Source organism: Mus caroli, unplaced genomic scaffold (genome assembly GCF_978045245.1).
Source record: "Mus caroli unplaced genomic scaffold, Mus_caroli_1 scaffold_17, whole genome shotgun sequence".
NCBI classification, from domain to species: Eukaryota; Metazoa; Chordata; class Mammalia; order Rodentia; family Muridae; genus Mus; species Mus caroli.
The window spans coordinates 45880210-45903992 of record NW_028227272.1 but is presented as its reverse complement, the minus strand read 5'-3'; the positions used below and the strand labels follow the sequence as shown (position 1 = coordinate 45903992).

General features: G+C 35.0%; 1 protein-coding gene and 1 non-coding gene across 5 annotated transcripts in view; both read left to right on the top strand.

Annotated features, from left to right (window-relative positions):
• The window catches only part of Dzip3 (DAZ interacting zinc finger protein 3), a 63534-nt gene extending 40046 nt beyond the window's left edge, over positions 1-23488 (top strand). For 3 of the 4 annotated variants that reach the window (XM_029470345.2, XM_021184722.3, XM_029470344.2), the window contains 13 exons: positions 558-653; positions 4795-4922; positions 5282-5350; positions 8446-8542; positions 9900-10003; positions 11434-11521; positions 13113-13214; positions 15881-16006; positions 17397-17536; positions 18733-18853; positions 19865-19990; positions 20077-20178; positions 21634-23488. In XM_029470345.2, the coding sequence (XP_029326205.1) occupies positions 558-653; positions 4795-4922; positions 5282-5350; positions 8446-8542; positions 9900-10003; positions 11434-11521; positions 13113-13214; positions 15881-16006; positions 17397-17536; positions 18733-18853; positions 19865-19990; positions 20077-20178; positions 21634-21744 (1410 nt within the window). In that variant the 3' untranslated portion in view covers positions 21745-23488. Of the gene's footprint in view, positions 1-557; positions 654-4794; positions 4923-5281; positions 5351-8445; positions 8543-9899; positions 10004-11433; positions 11522-13112; positions 13215-15880; positions 16007-17396; positions 17537-18732; positions 18854-19864; positions 19991-20076; positions 20179-20374 lie in introns of all 4 variants that reach the window. The other variant, XM_021184723.3, reaches the window with a different exon arrangement.
• Positions 3819-3920, top strand: LOC147000652 (U6 spliceosomal RNA). The gene has a single exon (XR_015045807.1). It is a non-coding gene; the product is annotated as a U6 spliceosomal RNA (small nuclear RNA).
• Positions 23489-23783: the final 295 nt, after the last annotated feature.

Below are 23783 nucleotides of genomic sequence, written 5' to 3'. Positions count from 1 at the left end.
TTAAATTTCAAACAGTAATGTTAGTCAGTAACCCAGAAGAAATCAAAATGAGAATCAAACTCACAAATTTGCAGAAAAATTTGTAATCACTTATATAAAAACTGTTGAACTGTCTGCAAAGTAAGATGTGCTGTAGAGTGTGCTCCCTGCTAGGATCCTGTTTATAATAGAGTTGAGAAATTGAGCATTAAATAAGTTGGTGCACTGCTGTAATTAAGAACAGGCAATTGGTACTGCCTGGGTTAGAATTCAGGCTCTTGCATTTGCTATCTGTAATCTTAGGCAAGTTACTTCCTCCTTTTAGTACCTTAAGATGAGAATAACAAGTGCCTCTTCGTGACTCCTATACACCTAAGAACATTACAAAGACTGCAAGTGACAAGCATGAGCAGTAGCAGCAACTTAGAACTGTTGTGTTATTTAATGAGGCTATTAGGGAATTCAAGCCTGAATGGGAGTTAGTATAGATGGCAACTTTGTATACAGCAGAAAACATGTAAATAGAAAATAAAAGTGTCTTTTTAGAGAAATAAACATTCTTGTTACATTTGCTTAAGGGCTCATCTGGAAAGGAAAGTACAGACTTCAAAGAAACTGAAAAGGAAAGGCTTGCTCATCAACATCAGCTTTATAAATTGCAATATGAATGTGAAGTGAGTACTTTGTCTAAGAAAACAAATATTTCAAATGTTGAACTCGGTGGTACATTGTCTTTTTTTTTTTTTATATTTTTATTAGGTATTTTCCTCATTTACATTTCCAATGCTATCCCAAAAGTCCCCCATACCCTCCCCCCCGACCCCCCTACCTACCCTCTCCCACTTTTTGGCCCTGGCGTTCCCCTGTACTGGGGCATATAAAGTTTGCATGTCCAAATGGGCCTCTCTTTCCAGTGATGGCCAACTAGGCCATCTTTCGATACATATGCAGCTAGAGACAAGAGCTCCGGGGTACTGGTTACTTCATCATGTTGTTCCCCCTGTAGGGTTGAAGATCCCTTTAACTCCTTGGGTACTTTCTCTAGCTTCTCCATTGGGAGCCCTGTGATCCATCCAATAGCTGACTGTGAGCATCCACTTCTGTGTTTGCTAGGCCCCGGCATAGTCTCACAAGAGACAGCTATATCTGGGTCCTTTCAGCAAAATCTTGCTAGTGTATGCAATGGTGTCAGCGTTTGGAAGCTGATTATGGGATGGATTCCTGGATATGGCAGTCTCTAGATGGTCCATCCTTTCATCACAGCTCCAAACTTTGTCTCTGTACCTCCTTCCATGGGTGTTTTGTTCCCAATTCTAAGAAGGGGCATAGTGTCCACACTTTGGTCTTCATTCTTCTTGAGTTTCATGCGTTTAGCAAATTGTATCTTATATCTTGGGTATCCTAAGTTTTGGGCTAATATCCACTTATCAGTGAATACACATTGTGTGAGTTCCTTTGTGATTGTGTTACCTCACTCAAGATGATGCCCTCCAGGTCCATCCATTTGGCTAGGAATTTCATAAATTCATTCTTTTTAATAGCTGAGTAGTACTCCATTGTGTAAATGTACCATATTTTCTGTATCCATTCCTCTGTTGAGGGGCATCTGGGTTCTTTCCAGCTTCTGGCTATTATAAATAAGGCTGCTATGAACATAGTGGAACATGTGTCCTTCTTACCGGTTGGGACATCTTCTGGATATATGCCCAGGAGAGGTATTGCGGGATCCTCCGGTAGTACTATGTCCAATTTTCTGAGGAACCGCCAGACTGATTTCCAGAGTGGTTGTACAAGCTTGCAATCCCACCAACAATGGAGGAGTGTTCCTCTTTCTCCACATCCTCGCCAGCATCTGCTGTCACCTGAATTTTTGATCTTAGCCATTCTGACTGGTGTGAGGTGGAATCTCAGGGTTGTTTTAAGTTGCATTTCCCTGATGATTAAGGATGTTGAACATTTTTTCAGGTGCTTCTCTGCCATTCGGTATTCCTCAGGTGAGAATTCTTTGTTCAGTTCTGAGCCCCATTTTTAATGGGGTTATTTGATTTTCTGGAGTCCACCTTCTTGAGTTCTTTATATATTTTGGATATTAGTCCCCTATCTGAATTAGGATAGGTAAAGATCCTTTCCCAATCTGTTGATGGTCTTTTTGTCTTGTTGACGGTGTCTTTTGCCTTGCAGAAGCTTTGCAACTTTATGAGTTCCCATTTATCAATTCTCGATCTTACTGCAGAAGCCATTGCTGTTCTATTCAGGAATTTTTCCCCTGTACCCATATCTCCGAGTCTTTTCCATACTTTCTCCTCTATAAGTTTCAGTGTCTCTGGTTTTATGTGGAGTTCCTTAATCCACTTAGATTTGACCTTAGTACAAGAAGATAGGAATGGATCAATTCCCATTCTTCTACATGATAACTGCGAGTTGTGCCAGCACCATTCGTTGAAAATGCTTTCTTTTTTCCACTGGATGATTTTAGGTCCCTTGTCAAAGATCAAGTGACCATAGGTGTGTGGGTTCATCTCTGGGTCTTCAATTCTTTTCCTTTGGTCTACTTGTCTGTCGCTAAACCAGTACCATGCAGTTTTTATCACGATTGCTCTGTAGTACAGCTTTAGGTCAGGCATGGTGATTCCACCAGAGGTTCTTTTATCCTTGAGAAGAGTTTTTGCTATCCTAGGTTTTTTGTTATTCCAGATGAATCTGCTGATTGCCCTTTCTAATTCCTTGAAGAATTGAGTTGGAATTTTGATGGGGATTGCATTGAATCTGTAGATTGCTTTTGGCAAGATAGCCATTTTTACTATATTGATCCTGCCAATCCATGAGCATGGGAGATCTTTCCATCTTCTGAGATCTTCTTTAATTTCTTTCTTCAGAGACTTGAAGTTCTTATCATATAGATCTTTCACTTCCTTAGTGTCACGCCAAGGTATTTTATATTATTTTGACTATTGAGAAGGGTGTTGTTTCCCTAATTTCTTTCTCAGCCTGTTTATCCTTTGTGTACAGAAAGGTCATTGACTTGTTTGAGTTAATTTTATATCCAGCTACTTCACCGGAGCTGTTTATCAGGCTTAGGAGTTGTCTGGTGGAATTTTTAGGATCACTTATATATACTATCATATCATCTGCAAAAAGTGATATTTTGACTTCTTCCTTTCCAATTTGTATCCCCTTGATCTCCTTTTGTTGTCTAATTGTTCTGGCTAGGACTTCAAGTACAATGTTGAATAGGTAGGGAGAGAGTGGACAGCCTTGTCTAGTCCCTGATTTTAGTGGGATTGCTTCCAGCTTCTCACCATTTACTTTGTTGTTGGCTACTGGTTTTCTGTGGATTGCTTTTATCATGGTTAGGTATGGGCCTTGAATTCCTGATCTTTCCAAGACTTTTATCATGAATGTGTGTTGGATTTTGTCAAATGCTTTCTCCGCATCTAAGGAGATGATCATGTGGTTTTTGTCTTTGAGTTTGTTTATATACTGAATTAGGTTGATGGATTTCCGTGTATTGAACCATCCCTGCATCCCTGGGATGAAACCTGGTGGTACGTTGTCTTAAAGAATTCAATGAAACTGAACCCATTTTAGCTGGGGTTCAAATTAATGCAGCTATTGTGGAAATCAGTGTAGAGATTTCTCACAGAGCTAAAAACAGAACCACTGTATGCCCCATCTTTCTCATTCCTGAGCATTAGCCCAGAGAATTCCATACCTTACCATAGAGAGAGCTGCATTCCCCCATTTTTCTTGATACTTTATTCACGATAACAAAGAATTGGAATCAACCTTGTTATCTATTGGTGGATGGATGGATGGATGAATGATGGAAATTTTATGTGGTACTTACTTTGGTGGAATATATACTAAAATTAGAATGATACAGGTTTTTGTGGCTCCTGTGCAAGGATGACATCCAAATCTGGGAAGCATTCCATATAACTCCGATGAGTTAGTTGTTATCATATTATATTTTATTATTATTCCTTAGAAACCTGTTTTCTAATGAGAGACAGGAAGGGAGTGGATCAAAGTGGGAGGAGATATGGGGAGGAACTGGGAGGAGTAGAGGGAGGAAATTAGGATAATAATTTGAATATTGTATATGAGAAAAATATGTATTTTTAATGAAAATTAATTTTAATGAAAATTTTCTTTTTTGGGAAAAGAAAATTTGTGTGAGAGGATATACATACATACATATACATAAGATTATTATTTAGCTCTAAAGATAATTGAAGTTTAAGAAACTACAGGAAAACCGGTGGGCTTCAAATGTTTAATATTGAAATCACATAATCTCAAAAAGAAATAAAGAGCATGTTCATTCTCAATTTGGAATCTAGTTATATATACACACATATGTATATATATATGTATGTGTGTGTGTATATATACACACACACACACATATATACATACATACATTTATATAAACTGGTATATAAACTGGTGTCCATGTAGGTATGGTATAATGAGAAGAGAAGAAGACTGAATAAGGGGATGGCTAGGGACTGAATGCACATAATGGACACTAGTTATGAATGAGAATATAATGCTCATTTTGTAGTTTTAAATGCATAAAATACTTAGTACTGAAAGTAAAATATTTAATATGAAGCTTCATAGTTTTTGTTTTCATGCCAGTGCTAATCATATATAATAAGTTGTATAGACTTTGGGTCTCCTTAATTTTGGTGTATAATGTTTTTATTTGCAAGTACTTTTATAATAAATTTTATTAAAAAAACTCAGTATGGATTTGGTTTTTTTCAATTTTTGGTGACTTGAACACTGAAACTATTTTTTATTGAGCAGGATTACAAAAGGCAACTGAAAACAGTGACATTTCGGTGGCAGGAAAATCAAATGCTGATCAAAAAGAAAGAAAAGATCATTGTATCTCTTAACCAACAAGTGGCTTTTGGGATCAATAAAATGTCCAAGTAAGTAGAAAATTTGATAAAAGTGAAAATTCAGAATTTGTCTTTTTTAGCTTTAATCTACCTGCAGCCCCTAGGTGGCAGTGTGACTGCACAGTAGGAATTACAAAGGCTTGTTGTATATCCTTTTTTTTTTTAAAGAAGTTACAATTTGAAATATAAGTAAAGAAAATATGTAATAAAAAAATTTTTAAAAAATAAGTTACAAAAAGTCAGGAATAAGCTTCCAGTGAAAAAGCTGTAGAAGTTTATTTGCTGTTTTCAAGGTCAGAATTCATAGAAGATATACTTGGTCCCTTTCTCAGCTACAACGGGGCTTTTCTGTGTTAATGAAAAATTATTTCTAACATTTTATGACTTAGATTACAGCGTCAAATCCATGCTAAAGATGATGAAATCAAGAACCTTAAAGACCAGCTTTCCTTGAAAAGGTACGCCATTTTCTTTTGTTGGCACTCCCTCTCTGAAACGTAACATCTTTAGCTGGGATAATCATTTATCATCCAAACAGCATTTTTTCACAGGAGATTGAGTGATATGAGTAACTCCATTAGACTTGTAGGTATCAATAGAAAGAGGTGTAGACCGATTGGAATCTGCATTCATCATAGTTCTGTCCAGAGAAAACTGGCAACAGCTCAGTCAGCAGCATGATAGATTCAACAAATTACTACCAGAAACAGGAACTTCTGTGCAGTAATACTAGCTGCAAATACTTTGTAGTACTCAGTGTTTTACGAAAACAGTGTTCACTATTCACATAGCATAAAACTCACATGGCTAATGCATGTGGCCCAGTGCCTTTTTTGATATATTTATTGAAATAGATAACTATCATCACTGTCTTATTTCCAGATCATTTTTGTCACTCCTAAACAAACACGTACTTTTTAAAAGTTATTTCCTCTTTATTCCTTCAGCTTCTGGTAAGCACCAACTTACTTTATGTCCTTTGGATTTGCTCATTCTGAACATCTCATATATGAGGCTCTTATATGAGGCTTCTTAGAACTAATTTGTTTCATTTCCCGTAGTGGTTTGAAATCCCTCCCTGTTACATACCAAAAGTAAAATTGCAGGCTCATCAATAAACTTCGCAATTTACTTTTTAGAGAATTACAAAGCTGTTGTACAAAAAGCTACACCTTTTTTATAAAAGTGTCAGCAGTGTTGGTGGGCCAGTTCTCTTTTCTCTTCTTTCTCACCAAAACATTGTAGATTGTATTAATTTTACCTGCTACATGTTAAATGTAGAGCAGTCTGTTATTTTGGTTTGTATTTTTCCACTGACTTAAGTAATTCAACATTTTAAGTGCTTATTAATAATCAGGGTATCTTCTTGTGTAAATTTGTTCAATTTCTTGACCTATTTTAAAAATTGAAAATCTTTCGCTGTTGAGACCTTTGAGTTCTTTGTATGTTTATTACGAGAAGGATTTTTCCTGTACCTTATGAGTAGTATGAAAGTGCTCTAGCAATAAGCTATCACCAGCCCTGTGGAACATTTTGATCTGTAGGCATTTTTACCTGTGTTCTTTAAGTTGTCTTTCTATTTGCCTAATGTCTTTAAAGTACAACTGTTTTTAATTTTGATGGAATGTAATTTTTTTATTTTAGGCAAACTTTATACAATATATAGTGACATAATAATACTTGTGTTGCAGTAGTTTAAACATTTTATCTCTCTAATAAGCACTGTCTTTGATGGGATATATTTGTCATCTTCCACCATTAATTTTTTTTTAAAGTTTTTAAACACCTGGGTGTATTTCTTTTAACAAAACATTAAAAATGGTTTCTGTGATAGTCCTTATTATAAAGGTCCATTTTCAGTTGTTAAAGGCAGGGTTTAGTTTCTAGGTTATGCGATTGTGAGATTTCAGTGTAGGCGCCTGAGAAAGAATAGAAGGAAATAGAGAAAAGCCTCAGAGGTTGCGCTCTCTGTAATGGCCTGCACAGGATCCACAGGATCTTCCATTCAAGCTCTGGAGTTCAATTCCATTCTAAGGTATGAAACCCAAATACTAAATGAAATAACCAGTAAACTGTTTGATTGCCTTGACTTTCTTTATTACAATGCTAAGGAAGCTTATACACTTCTGCTGTTGACACAGTAGACACTGTTAAATCCAGTTTTCTAACAATAACTAGTATTTAATACTTAATGCCAAAGAGAGTGTTTTATGTATATTTTCTGAATTATTTTTATGTCAGTTTTTTTAACGTAATGAAACTTTCTCCATTTTCCCATGTACAGAAGCTAAGAATAGAGAACTAAGCACCTTGCTCTTGTGGTTCCTCCACTATAACTATTGACAGGGTAGTTATTAACAGCAGACACTGATTTCCTCAACATCAGGGTGACAACCGATTCGTTATCTATTAAGGATTTTCTGCTTCATAGAAGATATTGATTATCTTGTTAATTTACCCTATCATAGTAGAAGTACAACATAACTAGCTCAAAGCATTATTTAAAATAAAGTATTATTTCCATTCATGAAAGCTTCATCTTTATGATCATGTCACATCCCAAATTCTATGTACAAATCATTAGGAAAAAAGTACTGCCTCCTCTAAGATCCTCACTTTCGAATTTGTTATGTAATAAAACTTACCCTGGGGAAATGCAGCACACATCTACTCAACCCCAGATAGGAAATCCACAATAGACCAAAAGTACAGACACTACCAGAGCCCAATGTGCTGAACCCATGAGTTTTATTGGGGTTGCTTATAGGAGCAGAAATGACTTAGAGACAGCTATATCACAAAGGCCAACCTCAGCATCAGTGACCGAAGACAAAACTGAGAACCTGGATCATATTACAAGGTCTGAGGCAGTTCATCAGGTTGGAGAATGGCCTTTCCTGGTATCTCAATTGGTCTAAACTTCTTCCTGATGCTGGTCTGGTGGCAGCATCTTTTCAACTTTGCTTGCTAAGAGTCTTCATTGTGCTTTGGCTCTGCTCTTCTGAGAGACTATTAGCTTTTATTGCTTACTCTGGGAGAGAGGGGCTTAATGAATTTGATTGATTTCAGGAACTTTCTGAAGCTGTTTTGAATTTTTTATACCATACTGCTTAAGAAGTTTCCTGCAAGATGATATGTTTTAATCTCAGAGGAAATTTATACAACAGGGTAAAGATTTCAAGAAATGAATTGTAGGTCCAGGAGAACCCAAACATTCAATCCATTGTTTTTGTCTTAAGGTCTTATATTTAATAGGTTATGGAGGTAAGATTCATTTTAAGATTTTAGATTCACAATATAGGTCACAGCCTCTGTACTAAGAATTTTAAAACTTCTGCACTTTTGGTAATAAAGGGATACCTGTATGTTTTAATGTCTTGTCATGCATTGGTTTGGGTTTTGTTTTTTTTTTTTTTTTTTTTTTTTTTGATGTTATGTATACTTTTCCAAGAAAACATTTCCTTGTGATGGTTTTATCTTTTATCTTCCTCCTTCTAAGTTAGAAGAGGCTATCATTATAATGTTGCTAATTCTTTACGGTCATGCATTTCAGATCTCAGTGGGAAATGGAGAAGCATAATCTGGAAAGCACAGTTAAAACGTATTTAAACAAACTAAATGCAGAAACCAGCAGAGCCTTAACAGCTGAGGTAAAAAGGGTGGGGGGGCGTGGAGGGGAAGAATAATTTTATGTTAGTAAAGCTAAAGAGTTGAAAAAATAATTGGCTTTGGAATAAACACAAATAAAATTTAATATCATTCAGAAAACTACAGCTTAAATTCAGACCCTTTTGTTTGACTGGCATGCCATTTGGGAGTGCTTGAGTATTTGTAATGTTAAGTTGCTTTCCTTCAGCAACTCTAAGAAATTGCAGTATTTATAGTTGGAGACTACCTCTCAGCAAGCTAGGTCTTTAAGCCATACTTATAAGAATAACATTTAACTACTGCTGTAATGCCACTTTCTCTAATGTGTCCCATTCAGATCTCCCAAAAATACGTACATATCATAAACCCCAACATCAAAAGCCAACTTACTTCCCATAGAAAGTCTCCTAATATTGTTAAAGTTAGTTTATAATACCACAGCTGGGGTCTCTCACAAGAAATAAGATTGTATGTGTGTATGTGATTTTTATATATACATAGTGAAACTTGCTATATAGTAAGATCACATTGTTAGAAGAACTTGCTAATGTTAGAAAGCATTACAAATCCTGCCACCTGTCACTTCTCTTTTCTAGTCAAGTTCTTGGGATTCCAGAAGAACTGAGAAGTGATAATCCAAGCAGTCCAAGGCATTGATGCTATAGCTTTACCTTAACAAATGGAAAGCTGCCCTTATCTTAAGTACATGTGTATTTGCTCTTAAGAGCTTTTAGTTAAAAGTTTCTATCTCCTTCTATTACTAATTTTAGAAAACACTTTGTACCATATTACTGTCTGAGAGCATTGATCTTTGTAACTATTGAGTAATTAACAGCTAAAATTTTAAACTAGATGATTGGACATCAGTAATAATGTAGAAAGTCTTCCTTCTGCGGGAGAAATACTGGAACAGATCTGTGAGGTCCATTCAGACTATGCCCTGTAGTCTGATTATTTTTGTACCCCTTCTTCATGAACATATAAGCAGCAGGATTTCTTTTAAGTATTCCCAAACTTAGCTAACTTAGAAGTTAAAATTCCTGATGTCTAGTCTATCCCTGTTATCAGTCAAGTTAGTATCCAGGGGACCAAGGCTCTACTCTAAAGTTTCCAAGATTAGTCCAATATTGGGGGGGAAAGTTGAAAAGCGATGTTCTTAGCCTTACTAGCACTGTAACTATTGAATAAAATAAGTATAACTGCAGAATTGCTTTGATCAGAAAGTGTTTATGATGCTTCTTGGATTATCAGATAGTACAGAGTTCCTGGAAGGGATTGAAAATCACTTTGAGTTTACTTGAGATGACTAAAATTCCCACTTAGAATTCCTTCAATTCCTTTGTCTTTCAAAATCTGTAGGTGTACTTTTTACAATGTCGTAGAGACTTTGGTTTACTGCACCTCGAGCAGACAGAAAAGGAGTGCCTCAATCAGCTGGCCAGGGTGACGCACATGGCGGCAAGGTACGTCTTTCTTCTTTCCTAACTCACCATGACATCAGAGAGGTACAAGCGTCTCCACAGTTGACTGTGATGGATTTTACAAATGTTTGGCACAGTCACTGGGGTATTTCTAAGACCTCAGGTTTGTTTTCTTTTTTCTTGATGTATGTTGTTTCATCTGCTGAATTATTGACAAGCAGTTGAATACAGTGGCAGCTTCTTCCCCACTGGCAGGCATGCATGAAGTGTACAAGACAGATTCTCATTGCAAAACTTTTCTATTTGTTTTTCTACTAATGCTTGATTTTAAGTACTTTTGTAATATATTTAGGAAAAAAATTGGTAACAATACCTAATGTTATGAGGCAATTTCTGCCGTGTTCTATTAATTTTCAAATATTGGAATGAGTTCTATGAAATCTTCCTTAAATTTGTAATTTATAATTTATAAAAGGTATACCTTTTAATTTTAGTGAACTGATTATCTCTGAGATTAAAGTATTATTTCATAATAATCATTTTAAAATTATCATTATTCTTTAATGTTGATGCACAATCAAGTTGAGAAGTTACTATTGTGAGTGATTGGTCTGTCTTTGCTTGCCAGAAGGAGAACATTATAAAACTTAGAGTACTGTGAGGCTACTTTTTGTCTGATCTTACTGATGACTTATTTTGCTTTTGTAAATTGTTAGGCTCGTGATGTAGATATGGTAATGCTGTTATAAATAGCCCATTTGGAAATCCACAGGAGATTTCTTGTAGAGACAGTACACACTAAAACTTTGTGAGTTGTTCCTGCCTTGAGTGGTTATAGAATGTGTATCAGTAGACAGTTCCTAACTGGTGCACCTATGTTCTTTATCAGGACAGTGACAGCATTCCTTATCACAGGAAAGTGTTGGTTGGTTTTCTCTATTTGTATTTTGTGTGAGTGTTTGTTTTTATAATTTGTCATCTCAGAAGCAGTTTAATTTTCTAATTCACATTAAAGCCAGCTAGATCAATTCTGGCTCTATGATATCAGGGTTAAAATGAAGGTGATCTGAAACCTGCCTCCAAGGTGGTTCAGCATTCATGAGAATGCACCTGCAACTTCCCTGTTTGGATTTTTTAACTTTCCTACTTTATTGCAGATATTTTGGAACAAAACGATTTTGTAGTAACTTCAAGATGGAAAAGAAATGGCATTCTGGAGATAGGGAGAAAACAATTTCTGAAAGCATGTGTTATTATCTTCCCTTAGAAAGGATGCATATATCATTGATTTCTCTTTATTAATAACAACCCTTGTCCATGTATTTTTTACCTTTGAGGTAATTGCTAGTATTGAGGGTAATTTTAATTTTTATATATATATTTTTACATAAATACTAGAGAACACTTGAAAATTTTAGAAACTTAAATGTTATATATAAAACGTTTCCTCTGTGTCTCCTTTTCTATATCAGCAACCTAGAATCACTTCAACTAAAAGCTGCTGTAGATAGTTGGAATGCTATTGTGGCAGATGTTCGAAACAAGATTGCATTCCTCAGGGTAAGTTCTGAGTATACTTCAATCAAATTGGCAGAATTTATGCGAGAGTACATCTAACACTAAAAGCAAATAGTGCTCAAGAAACTTAAGTATATTTTTTTCATCTCAGTTACCAAAGATTATCCTCTGGTTTGTAATTATTTTAATATACTTAACGTTAGATATGAATTATAGACTCATATGTGACTTTTTAGTTCATTATCACAAGAAAAGATAAACTCAAAAGTTTCCCCTTACGTAATTTTCCCATAATTCCAAAGCCAAACAAAATTAAACTCCAGATTGACTCTAAACAAATTAAATGTCTTAACTTGCTATGGGACTAATCAATAATTTTACATGTATAGAATTAAGTGGAATATCAAATAAGGCTGTATTCTTTTCTAATCTTATCATTTTATATAATTGTTCCACACTTCAGAATCTTAACTATTGATTTAATTGAATTGAAAATGTGAAAAGGCTCAACTAGTTAGTATTTATAGATACGGTCTTCAAACCTGTATGTGAACAGTGATTGATTTTAACATCCATATCTGTAAATGAAGCAGTGGTATTCAGTTGCAAAGAAGGACCTGCCTCTGAGGGATTTGTCTGCTTTTATAATGATGGTTTGAACCGTTTTTTTTCTCTCCATGATCATTTTCCCTCTGTCCTTAGTGCTACTTAGAATTTCTTTTAGGCATATTCAGACTTTTAGTGTCAAATGCTCCTTGTTTCTGTCCAAGCCTATTTCTGTTTTGGAAATCACTAAATGCTTTGTTTTAAAGGTTGTATTTTCCATTGTTTGTGGGTTATTCACTAAAATGAATAAAAAAAACAAACAAACAAAAAAACCTAGGAACTATGCCAAAAAATACTGAAAGCACAAAAGTTCCCAAAGTTAGACTCCCACTCCCCTTTCTTTTCTCTTCTCCCCCTCTACCTCTGTTCTCCTCTTCTTCCTGCCTTCCTCCTACCCACTCCCAGACTCCAATACATTTATAGAACTGGAGCAAGCCAGAGTTGTAGTTTTTTAGATAAATAGAATCACGGATATTGAATATCAATTCTTTGTTTAAAATGTGTCCATTGTCCTGTTACCTCTGTGTTTCTTATAGGTACTTGACTCTTCAAAGTTTATCCTCACTTTCTATCAATGCTTCCTATTTGAGAACTGGGAACTGTAGAAAAACTGAGGAGTTACCATAAGCAACTAAATTATGTCATTAAATCCCTGAAACACAGCTTCTTTTTTTTTTTTAACTTTATTTAAAAATGTTCGTTACAATTTCAGTTTTTTTACTTAACAAGTCTACTGTTTAATCTCTCAGGATTAAAAAGAAAAATACCAAGACTCTAGAACTTAACAACAAAAGAATGTCAAGGACACATCTGCCCCTGGTTGTACATTATTTCACTTAGAAACACGGCTTCCTAAATGTGGGCATGAAAGTGTATAGAATTATTTTTATGTCAGAAATTGTTGTATTTCTTCTATCATTGGGTTTAGAACTACTAGTTTATGTTGAATTATAACATAATTCAAACAGTACTGTATAGAGTTTCATTAGATTCACTAATGATCTGGAATGTATTGATCTTCTGTCAGACACAGTACAATGAACAGATCAACAAGGTGAAGCAGGGGTTTGCCTTGAGTACCTTGCCTCCAGTCCAGCTTCCTCCACCACCACCAAGCCCTGAGATACTGGTAAGATGCCTGACATTTTAGAAAGTTGCTGTCTTCATTTTGATAAGTGGTAAACTGTAAAATACTGAACATACAGTGTATTTGCTGTGTGCTCAAATGGAACTAAGGGCATGTTTTTTGTTTTTTGTTTTTTGTTTTTTTTTTTTTTGGTTTTTCGAGACAGGGTTTCTCTGTGTAGCCCAGGCTGTCCTGGCACTCAATTTGTAGACCAGGCTGGCCTCGAACTCAGAAATCCACCTGCCTCTGCCTCCCGAGTGCTGGGATTAAAGGCGTGCACCACCACGCCCAGCAAGGGCATGTTTTAAATACCAGTTTGCCACTGATGGCCAGTCCATGCTGATACTATAAACAGGGATACAGTTTGACAGAGACTAGTTCAAACTGGCACGTAGGCATTTGAAGTCTAAATGCTATTTTTATCCTCCCAAACGTACATACTTTATGAATAACTTGATTTCTTATTGCTTTCCATAGCACTGTCTAAGTAAAACATTCCAACATAATGCCCTAGAAAGCTAACTAGAGAGCCAGTCCCTTTACTTCCACCTGAGACTTCCTTTTCTTTAGCTTTTATAATCTCCCGTGGTTATGACTACAGGAGCAGTTTCCACTAGCACTACTTCTCTCTTTATAAGGAACTAGTAGATTTAACCAGATGTACTTATCTGTGTACTTTAGAGATGAGAGTACTTTAATCTCAGAAATACACACAAAGTTTTTGTGAATTTTTAGGAGATTATTACTAGGTAATACTTATTTTTTCTATAAATCTGGGTATAGAAAGTAAAGAAAAGTAAGATATTGAGGGGCATTTGGCTTTTGGTAATTCTGTAAACTTTATTTCTACTCATCATTGAGTATAACAAAGACCACATATTTGCTAGAATGTATCACAAATGGTATCTTTTCCAGTTTCCAATACAGTCTTATTTGTATCTAAAACTTCATGATTGTAATCCATTACTGGTCACAGTATTATAACCATTAGTTCTTCTGAATTCCCACTAGAATTACTCATTAAACTCTGCTTACAGCATTCTAGAGGTTTTATTCTTGTCAAATATTTCCAGATTCTTTCCACTATAGACCTAAAAACCATAAGATCAGATTTAGTCATCAGTGACCTACCACTGAACCCTAACTTTCTGTTTGTTTTATAGCCACTATGATCACCTATGAAATAAAAGCAATTTAAGGGCGGAAGAATATCTTTTGGCTCACAGTTTTAGAGGGCTCCATCTATTATGGCAGGAAGACTGTGGCACAGCAGAGCTCTTCCTTCACTTCATTGATATGCTAGGAAGCAGAAGAAAGAAAAGTCACTTATTCTTTTCAAAAAAATTATTGGTACTAAGAGAATAGTGATTCTCAAAGGGAGCTCAATGTAGATTCATTACCCACCACTTATTCATTATTTTAAAACTTAGGGAAAACTTTGAAGTTATATATAATTCTATGTAGAATTTATATATGTGTGTGTGTCTGTGTGTGTGTTATATTCATATGTAAGTTGATTTTACATATATAAGTATATGTAAAAAATAAAGCAAAATGAAATCCAGCTTCAACATTATTCAGCAGTTGAAAGTTTATCATGTCCTCCTTGTGCCTGGATTGTTATAAAGCAAACTTCAGGAATTTAATTTCAACCATTTATATATATACACATATAGACATACATACATACATACATATATGAATGAGGAACTCTTACTGTACATAATCACAACATTATCTTAAGAAAACCATAATTTATAGATAAAGCTAATATTTAATATTCAGTTAGAATTTATATTTACTTAATTTTTTCAAAATATTTTTTTCTTACTTATAAGTCCCAGTGTCTCTTTCCTAGTAATTAAGAATCAAATATCAACTTGTCTATTCATTGTAAGTGCACCATTAATTTTTCACTTTAAGATCATTTCTTAGAACTATGTTAATGTTCTTTTGTCACTTCATCAAATTATTATTGTGCTCCTTCTTTATATGTTAGACCTAGCACATTATAGAAGCTCCATAAGCCTGTCCCCTTCTGTTCTTAAACAAACAGTCCCAGGTCTCTCTGTCATGCTAATATGCCTTCAGAAACATAGCCACACCCACAGCTGACCTATGTGGGGCAGTATCCCTTGTATGAGCCCCACTTCATCCTTCTGTGTATTTGAAGCTAAAGATAGAGTCCTGATTCTATCACATGGCACATTCAGTACATGATTGAGGAAGCTATATTTTATATGGATAATTTTGAGGATTTTTAAATGAAATTTCTGAGGATTATCTGTCAACATGGAAAGGATTCACCAAGGCATTTGAGGTTTCTATGCATATTATACTTTTGAAAGTCTTATAATATTAGATTTTTGCTCTTTATTTTATCTGAGGGTGAACCTTAAATATCACTTTGTCCAACCCTCTTATATTATAGACTAAAAATTTGGCATTCAAAGGTATACAAGCCAGTTCTTCTATCACACTTTCTTTGCTTTTTCAAGTTCTACTAGATTTAAGTAATATTCTGACACACATTGCTTTTAATGTACTTTGTATCTGAATTTCAAATCAGTATTTTACCCCCTGCATAGCTCTATGACTTTTGGCCAGGTAAGTCTTTAATATGTTCAGGATTTTGTTTCATTTTGTTCTGTTTTGCCTTTTTATGTTAGATACAGCAATTCTTAGGAAGACCCCTTGTGAAGGAATCTTTCTTTCGACCCATACTTACTGTCCCTCAAATGCCTGCAGTTTGCCCTGGAGTCATCTCTGCAGCTGTACAACCTAGACCACCCCTGGTAAGAGCCTTTTCTTGTGAAATATCAACTAGTTTTTTATAAGTAAAATGGAGTTCCTGAATAAAAATTTATCTTCATTCATTTGTTTGGTAGGATAATGTTGGTAATGCTGGTGATGATGATAATTAAGTGATAATTAAATCAATATTATTTTTTACCTCATATTATCTTAGTTTTTAAATACAAAGATAGATTGTTTTCATACTACTGAGTCCTTGAAATTGCAGTTTTACTTGTGTAACAATAAAAACGTTGACATTCTTATTGTGTAGAAAAGCAATGAAGCCAAGTCACAGTGCAGTAAATTAAGCTACTAACCTTACATGTGTACCCAGGATATTCAGCTGTATCTGCAACAAATAACTTAAGGAACCTCAACTTGGAACAAAACCCTAAAAGTTTACAATCTTCCTAATCGTAGATAGTTAGATAAGTTTTTTTTTCAAAGGAATAAAGATATTTAAAATGACTGAAATTACTATTTGTCATCTTGACTAAAGTTTAAGAAAGAAAGAAAATTCTTCCAAAAGATGAATGTCAGACATAATTAGGGAAAAAAATGTTCTAATCCTGATTTTTCCATAAGGAAACTTCTTGGCATCTTTTTTTTTTTAATTTTAAACTACTGATTTTATTCCCCTTTTTGTCTACCCTCTGAATGTTCCATGTCTTATACCTTCTCCCCGCCCCTCTGTCTCCACGAGGATGTCCTCACCCCCTAACCCCACCAGACCTCTAAACTCTCTGGGCCTCCAGTCTGTCAAGAGTTAGGTGCATCTTCTCTGACTAAACCCAGACCCGGCAGTCCTCTGCTATATGTGTGTTGGGGGCCTCATATCATCTGGTGTGGGCTGCCTGGTTGGTGTTCTAGTACCAGATTATTGTGTAACTTTCAAGTGCTTTTGTGTGTTCCAATTCATACATTTATTAAAGATTTTAGTACTAAAGGAGTCACACCATAATACTCTGTTATATACTATGTTGAAAAAAAAAAAACTAAACATATTCCATGGAATCTCCAATACCCAGACATATTCATCTATTTGTAAGAACTTAATTGATTTGCTATAATTTATTTACTCATTCCTTTATTGGCAAGCTTTAAGTAGTTTTCAACTTTTCACTATTATTTTTTAAAATTTCAATTATAAGCACTCTGTATGTGTTTCTGTATGTGCTAGTAATTACTAGGAAAACATCCTGCTTTTAAAGTAGTAAAAATAGGTAATAGAAAGTTAGCAATACTGTATTTGTTATGAAAAAACTGAAAGAAGGCAACATAGGTCTGTGTTCTTCATTTTGCTTTTTTCTAAAGCATTGAAGTGTTATGTTGGCATGCAATGTTGCCTGATAACTGAAGCTGATGGTTATAACTTCCTGCCCTTTACAGATGCCTGGTATAACCTGGGCTATGCCAACACCTATAGGCGATACTGTGTCACCCAGTGCAAGTCTGTGCAGTGAACCTCTCATGATAAACTGGGAGAGGATTACAGACAGGCTGAAAACTGCTTTTCCACAACAGACAAGGTACCTTAATTTTTCTTTAGTTGGTTGCACATGTATTTTTTTCAGTTTTATAGTCCTAATTGTAGAAATGAAACATTTTGCACACATACAAGGACAAATATTTCCATACTTATGGTCTTAGTAAAATAAAATTGACTAGAAAGATATTGTGCCCAACAGAAATGCTAAACATTTTTACATTGTATTACTCTTAAGTAGTGCAAAGATAAGTGTTTATGTTTGTTCATTTATTGGAAGTGCTAGATGTAAACTTAACCGATTTGAATGCCTCCAGCTACAATAATTATTTTATTAACGGTTCACCAAAGTAAATTCTCAGATAATTGGAGTCTAAACCCCAACAGTATCAAGTTTCAGTTTGGGGTTTTTTTTTTCCCATTTTATTTATATTCTTCTGATTTCTGTGTGAGTCGACACAGTTCAATATAATAAATCATGATCTTTCTGGCGTTAACAGGATTTAGAATTAACTAAATGTAAAATTCTAAAATCTGTGCTATTATATTTGCAGAAATAAGTCTAGTTTCCCTTTGTATTTTCATTTGAAAACATATCCTGTTGCTATCAAATTAGATTTTGGTTTTAATAAGTTTCATAATTATAAATAGAAAGTAGAATTGTAGATAATTATAAAATGAATAAATCATGAACCAAAGGAAAGAAGAATATCTCATTCTTCTTTTTCTATCAGATGCTCAGATAGCAGCAGAGGATTACAAAGGAAAATACTAACTAAAATAGTTATGTCATAAAGGTGTCTTTTACTTGCTTTCCTTTTTTATTTAATAAAAAAATAAAAATTTGTCTTAATTTTTTAAAAGTAAAACATTTAAATATAATAAAGTTGAGAAAACAATAGTAATAATTATTAAAATGGTTATTTAAGAAGGCATAATATAGTCTTGAGTAAAGTTTTAGATACAAAATTCTCAATATGTAAATAAATCAACTCAATTTTCATATAATGAACTCAAATATCATTAGCTTTCACTGGTAAACACATAAAATATCACTTCTGGACACAACAGTTTTCATTTGGTTGTAAATAAATGCAGATGACATTTTTAGATTCAAGACTAGAGTTTAGTCTGTATGTTGACTTGTCTCATGAATAGAATTCTATAGTTCATTTTTGAGGGCACAACCTTGAAGAAGTACGAAAAGCTAGCCCATCTCTTATTTTTGATATCTTCCAGGAAAGAGCTAACAGATTTCTTACAACAGTTAAAGGATTCTCATGGAAAGTCCGTGTCTCGACTGACATTTGATGAAATTGTCTACAAAATTTCTCAAATGATTGAGCCCAAGAAATCTGAGGTAAAACAAACAAATAAAAAACAACAACAAACTTTAATTCTGTATTCTCATATCTGAAATAGTTTCACAACATGTTAAAGAATCAAGTATCAATAGCTTAATCATAGGACATCATTGATTAGCAGTAAATCCTCAATTTCAACTTGACAAATGACAGGGAAGTGTTTTTGATCAGACTAGAATAAGCCTGATCCCTTTCCATCTTCTAATGGCTTCCTTGAGTAATTCTGAATGCAAATTTTGTTTGGTTTTGTTTCTAATTTTCTGGAATGATTTATTTAAAAGTAGTCTTTACATAGCTCTAAGAAATACTGCCAGCATTTTTTTAAGATTTATCATAAACGTTGTTTATCCTTTTGGTAATTTTTGCTACAATTTATTCAGTTCTATAAATTGATACTGTTTTAGGATAATTCTTTTTTTTTAATTTTTAATATTTTTTATTACATATTTTCCTCAATTACATTTCCAGTGCTATCCCAAAAGTCCCCCATAGCGCCCCCCACTTCCCTACCCACCCATTCCCATTCTTTTGGCCCTGGCATTCCCCTATATTGGGGCATATAAAGTTTGCAAGTCCAATGGGCCTCTCTTTCCATTGATGGCCGACTAGGCCATCTTTCGATACATATGCAGCTAGAGACAAGAGCTCCGGGGTACTGGTTAGTTCATCATGTTGTTCCGACAATAGGGTTGCAGATCCCTTTAGCTCCTTGGGTACTTTCTCTAGCTCCTCCATTGGGAGCCCTGTGATCCATCCAATAGCTGACTGTGAGCATCCACTCCTGTGTTTGCTAGGCCCCGGCATCGTCTCACAAGAGACAGCTATATTTGGGTCCTTTCAGCAAAATCTTGCTAGTGTATGCAATGGTGTCCGCGTTTAGAAGCTGATTATGGGATGGATCCCTGGATACGGCAGTCTCTAGATGGTCCATCCTTTCATCACAGCTCCAAACTTTGTCTCTGTAACCCTGTTTTAGGATAATTCTTAAAAATAAATGTTAATTTTAGAGTGAAGAAAAGTCTGCTCAAGATGGCAATAATGCTTCACCCAGCCACACTGCATCACAGCCTAATACTCCCCAGGACCCCAAGTCAGCACAAGGTTCTGCCACATGGGAAGGAGACAAAGATATGGTGAGACAGAACTTATTAACTATGAACACATTTAGGTCTGAGAGGAAAAGAATGGTCTAAATTTTATCCTGTCTGTTTTTCTCTAGGATAATGAAGAGGAAGAAGAGGAGCCTTGTGTAATCTGTCATGAGAATTTGTCTCCAGAAAACCTTTCAGCTTTGCCTTGTGCTCACAAATTTCACTCTCAGGTAAATGTTTAAGCTTGTCCTGCTAACATTTTACCATTAATCACCTAAGCAAGATCACTACCTTACTTACAAGGTCCATCAGCATCCGGTGCCATTTCACAGTCCCACTGGGCATAACTATACGTCACTCTGGGTGCCATACAGAAACGTTTAATCTTGCACTGTATACAGTCATGGTTGTGCTACTGTTTTTCAGGAGGACAGCCTGGAGATTTAAATGGTATACAGTATACAGTTCCCATGAACAGAACTAGGAGAAATATTGATTGACATAGCAATGAGTGACAAGACTAGCAACAAAGAAGTGCCACTTTACCCCGACTTGCTATAAATTCTACAGTGTCTGTTGTCCTTTGTAATAATGGCCCTTCTCATTTTAAAGCAGAAGACTTCCTTAGTAATCTCTCTCAGCTCTTGTGTTTATGTGTGAAGGTTCAGATCCTGGAGTGTTAATGCTAGAGAAGCGTAAGGCTGGCATATCTTTTGTGTTCTTGATATTTCCATGTATTACCTGGAGCTGCTGTTGTGTAACTGTTACTCATGTATAATGTATGGCCCAAATCCTCTTGTGATTTGACAAAAGAAAAGATAATCTTAGACAAGAAGTGTTTTCTTGGGGATTTTTCCAAACCATGTTTCAGAGATACAGTATGTGGTACTTGATGCAAAATTATGTGTATTGTCTTCTTCAATCTGAAGAGGTATGAAAAAATAGCCAATCCCAGAGGTCTTCAAGATGGCACTTAGCCACCCAGCTTTCCCATTTTGAAATTTTGATGTATGATGATTTTTAAAGAAAAGTGTTTAACAGAACTTATACCCACATCACAGTGAACAAGTACATGATTGATTCAGGTTACTCTTTAGAATTAGTTACTAGGCCTCAAACATAGTCCCTGTACATAATCCTTTTACCTGATTTGGCTCTCCATTATTCAAATATCAAAAACTCCTGGGTTTGATGTTAACATGTAGAGTCAAAACAAAGCCAATACTTTATAGTTCAAGATTGTTGTCATTGTCACCATAGAAAACAATCAGAAGAGACTTTTCCTCCAGGGAGTTTCAGGATTAGAGCCCCGTAAGGATATTGGTAACATTCATATGCTTAGTTATGATTTTTTAAAATGAATTATAAATGAAAAGAACGTATAAATAAAATCGACAGAAGAGAGACTATAGCAATCTTCCCCAATATCCTTGTCAGGAAGAAGCACTAGTCATTTTTAAAATAGGGTGAGACCAAAATTCTAATCAAATAGATTGGCTTAAAGATACTCTGCAGTTGCCAGCTGTGTTGCTTAGCAAACCAGAGGGGGAGCCACACTTAGAGCAGTTGGCTGGGCTTTCCAGTCCACCAGAAGATGTGATGGTTGGTGTATACAGTGTATAGAGTGATAGCTGCCTCTGCTAGGCTAAATTTGAAACTCTGACTTGAATCATTTTGCTCCTTAGTGCATTAGACCATGGTTGATGCAACAGGGCACATGCCCCACCTGCAGACTCCATGTTTTGCAACCAGAAGAATTCCCTGGCCACCCCAACGGGCAGTTACACAAGATCTGATACAAGGCAGGTAGCTATACCTAAGATCAGCTTTAGACACTGGAATTTAGTTGTGCTTTTTAATGAGCTAATTGTTTGAACAGTCTTGTGCCTTGACCAGCTAATCATACCAAAGCTGAGTCAAAGAGATTGAGAGAGATCTACAGCACATGTAATTAAATGGAAGAGACTAAAGAACATGGATTTTATTGCTTTTTGTAAGATTTTCCATCTGTAAACACAAGGCCTGTAAACATGACTATCAGTATATTTCTTAGAATGTCCTGCCTTTTCAACCTTTTTTTCTTCCTTCTTATTCTATTGTCTTTTCCTTTCTCTCAAGTATATTTTATTTTCCTGAAATGAGTTTAGTAGAACAAGTAGAAGGGTAGGAAAATCCTATAGACTTTAGTTTTCTTTTTAACTTTGAAAGCTTAGTATTAAAATATAATTATTGTAAGTTATATTTCTATCTTCTGAAATGGCCATACTTGATAAGATTATGGACTTTGACACGGGTGATCATACAATGGTTTGCAATAGCTTGGGAGAGGTGATTGTTAGGTTTCAGACAGTGCAGATCGTTTGTCAACTTGTTGTTGCCATGCAATCTCCATAATAATTATACTGTAGAAACTGCAACTAAGATTCGCCTTTCCCCGAAGAGCTAGTTCTTAAAAATCACACCACAAGATGCCTATATTCCCAATATTTAGCAAAATAAATATAGAATGAACTTAGAATTTGAAATCAAGATTAATAAAAGGGGCAGATATGCAAATTAAGTCATTTGCTGGAATAAGTAATTGAAATTTTACATTCCTTTGTAAACATACTCTTTGGTTCTTAGTCATTTGCATTTGGAGTAATTAGAGGTTTTTGTTGTTGCTGTTTTGTTTTGTTTTCTTCTTTAAAAGTGTCTCCTTTATGTAGTTGTTCTGGGGAAGAGAAGAAGCCATTATATGTATTGCTGCTGCTTATGACAGAGTTGATATCCACTTAGTCCAGTTGTCTATCAAAGCTTATTACTGAGAATTTCAATTCTTAGACAATAAAGCCTATTTTAAAAACTAGTGTAAATGCCTGTAAGTATTGTACATGCCTGTACCTTCAAACGTAAAGTAAGCCATGGTACCTGTGAGACATGTGTTCCTTGGTTCATATTCACAATCTCAATTTTATTAATTTCAGGGGAAAAGTTTTTTGACTCAGCAACTATTTTGTCTGTATATTTCAGTGTAAATGTATCTTGAAGTTACTGTGAATCTCTATTTAAAAAGTCAATGTGTGTGATTGTATGCTAAACTTCTTTTTTTTATTTTGAAATCAAACTGAAAAATGTGAAGAAAAATATTTTTAAAATTTCAACATCTGAGGGGATAAGTTGACTTGGCAGGTAATGGTGCTTGTTGCAGAGTTTGCTGACCTGAGTTCTATTGCTGGGACCTGCATGCTGAAAGGAACAAACCAATAGTCCACAAATTTTCCACTAACTTTCATGTGTACATTGTGGCTTTTGTGTGTACATGCACACAGTACTCATAGATGTACAAAAGAAAAAGAAAAGAAAGAGAATTTTTAAATATGCAATTTGTCCATATATAAAATACCAATATTGTGTTTGAATTGCAAAAATCTAGAACTTATGGGACATTTAATCATTATGTTATCATGGTTATGTAGCAAGTTACCTTGTAAAATTTAGTTCTTGCTTGTAATTGTAATTTCATTGTTATGTGGAAAATAAAAATATTTCTGAATTGAATATCTATTTCTTTATGTATTCATCTTAAATGTGTCCAAACAAACTTTAATTTTCTATTTCAAATGTCTGCTTCTGTTGACTCGTACTTAAATTTATCTTCTCTTTTGAGGAAATCATAGGAAAATATCTAAGTTGTCAGCCAGCTCATCTTGTAAAATGTCATGGATGACTGAGCATCTCAGAATACAAGAGTTTTGGGGACTCAGTGTTTTCCTTATCTGTCTTGTTTGTTTTGCAACTGTGTCTTGTCCAAAGTCATGTGGCTGGGCTCGTGATGCTCTGCCACATGCCACCT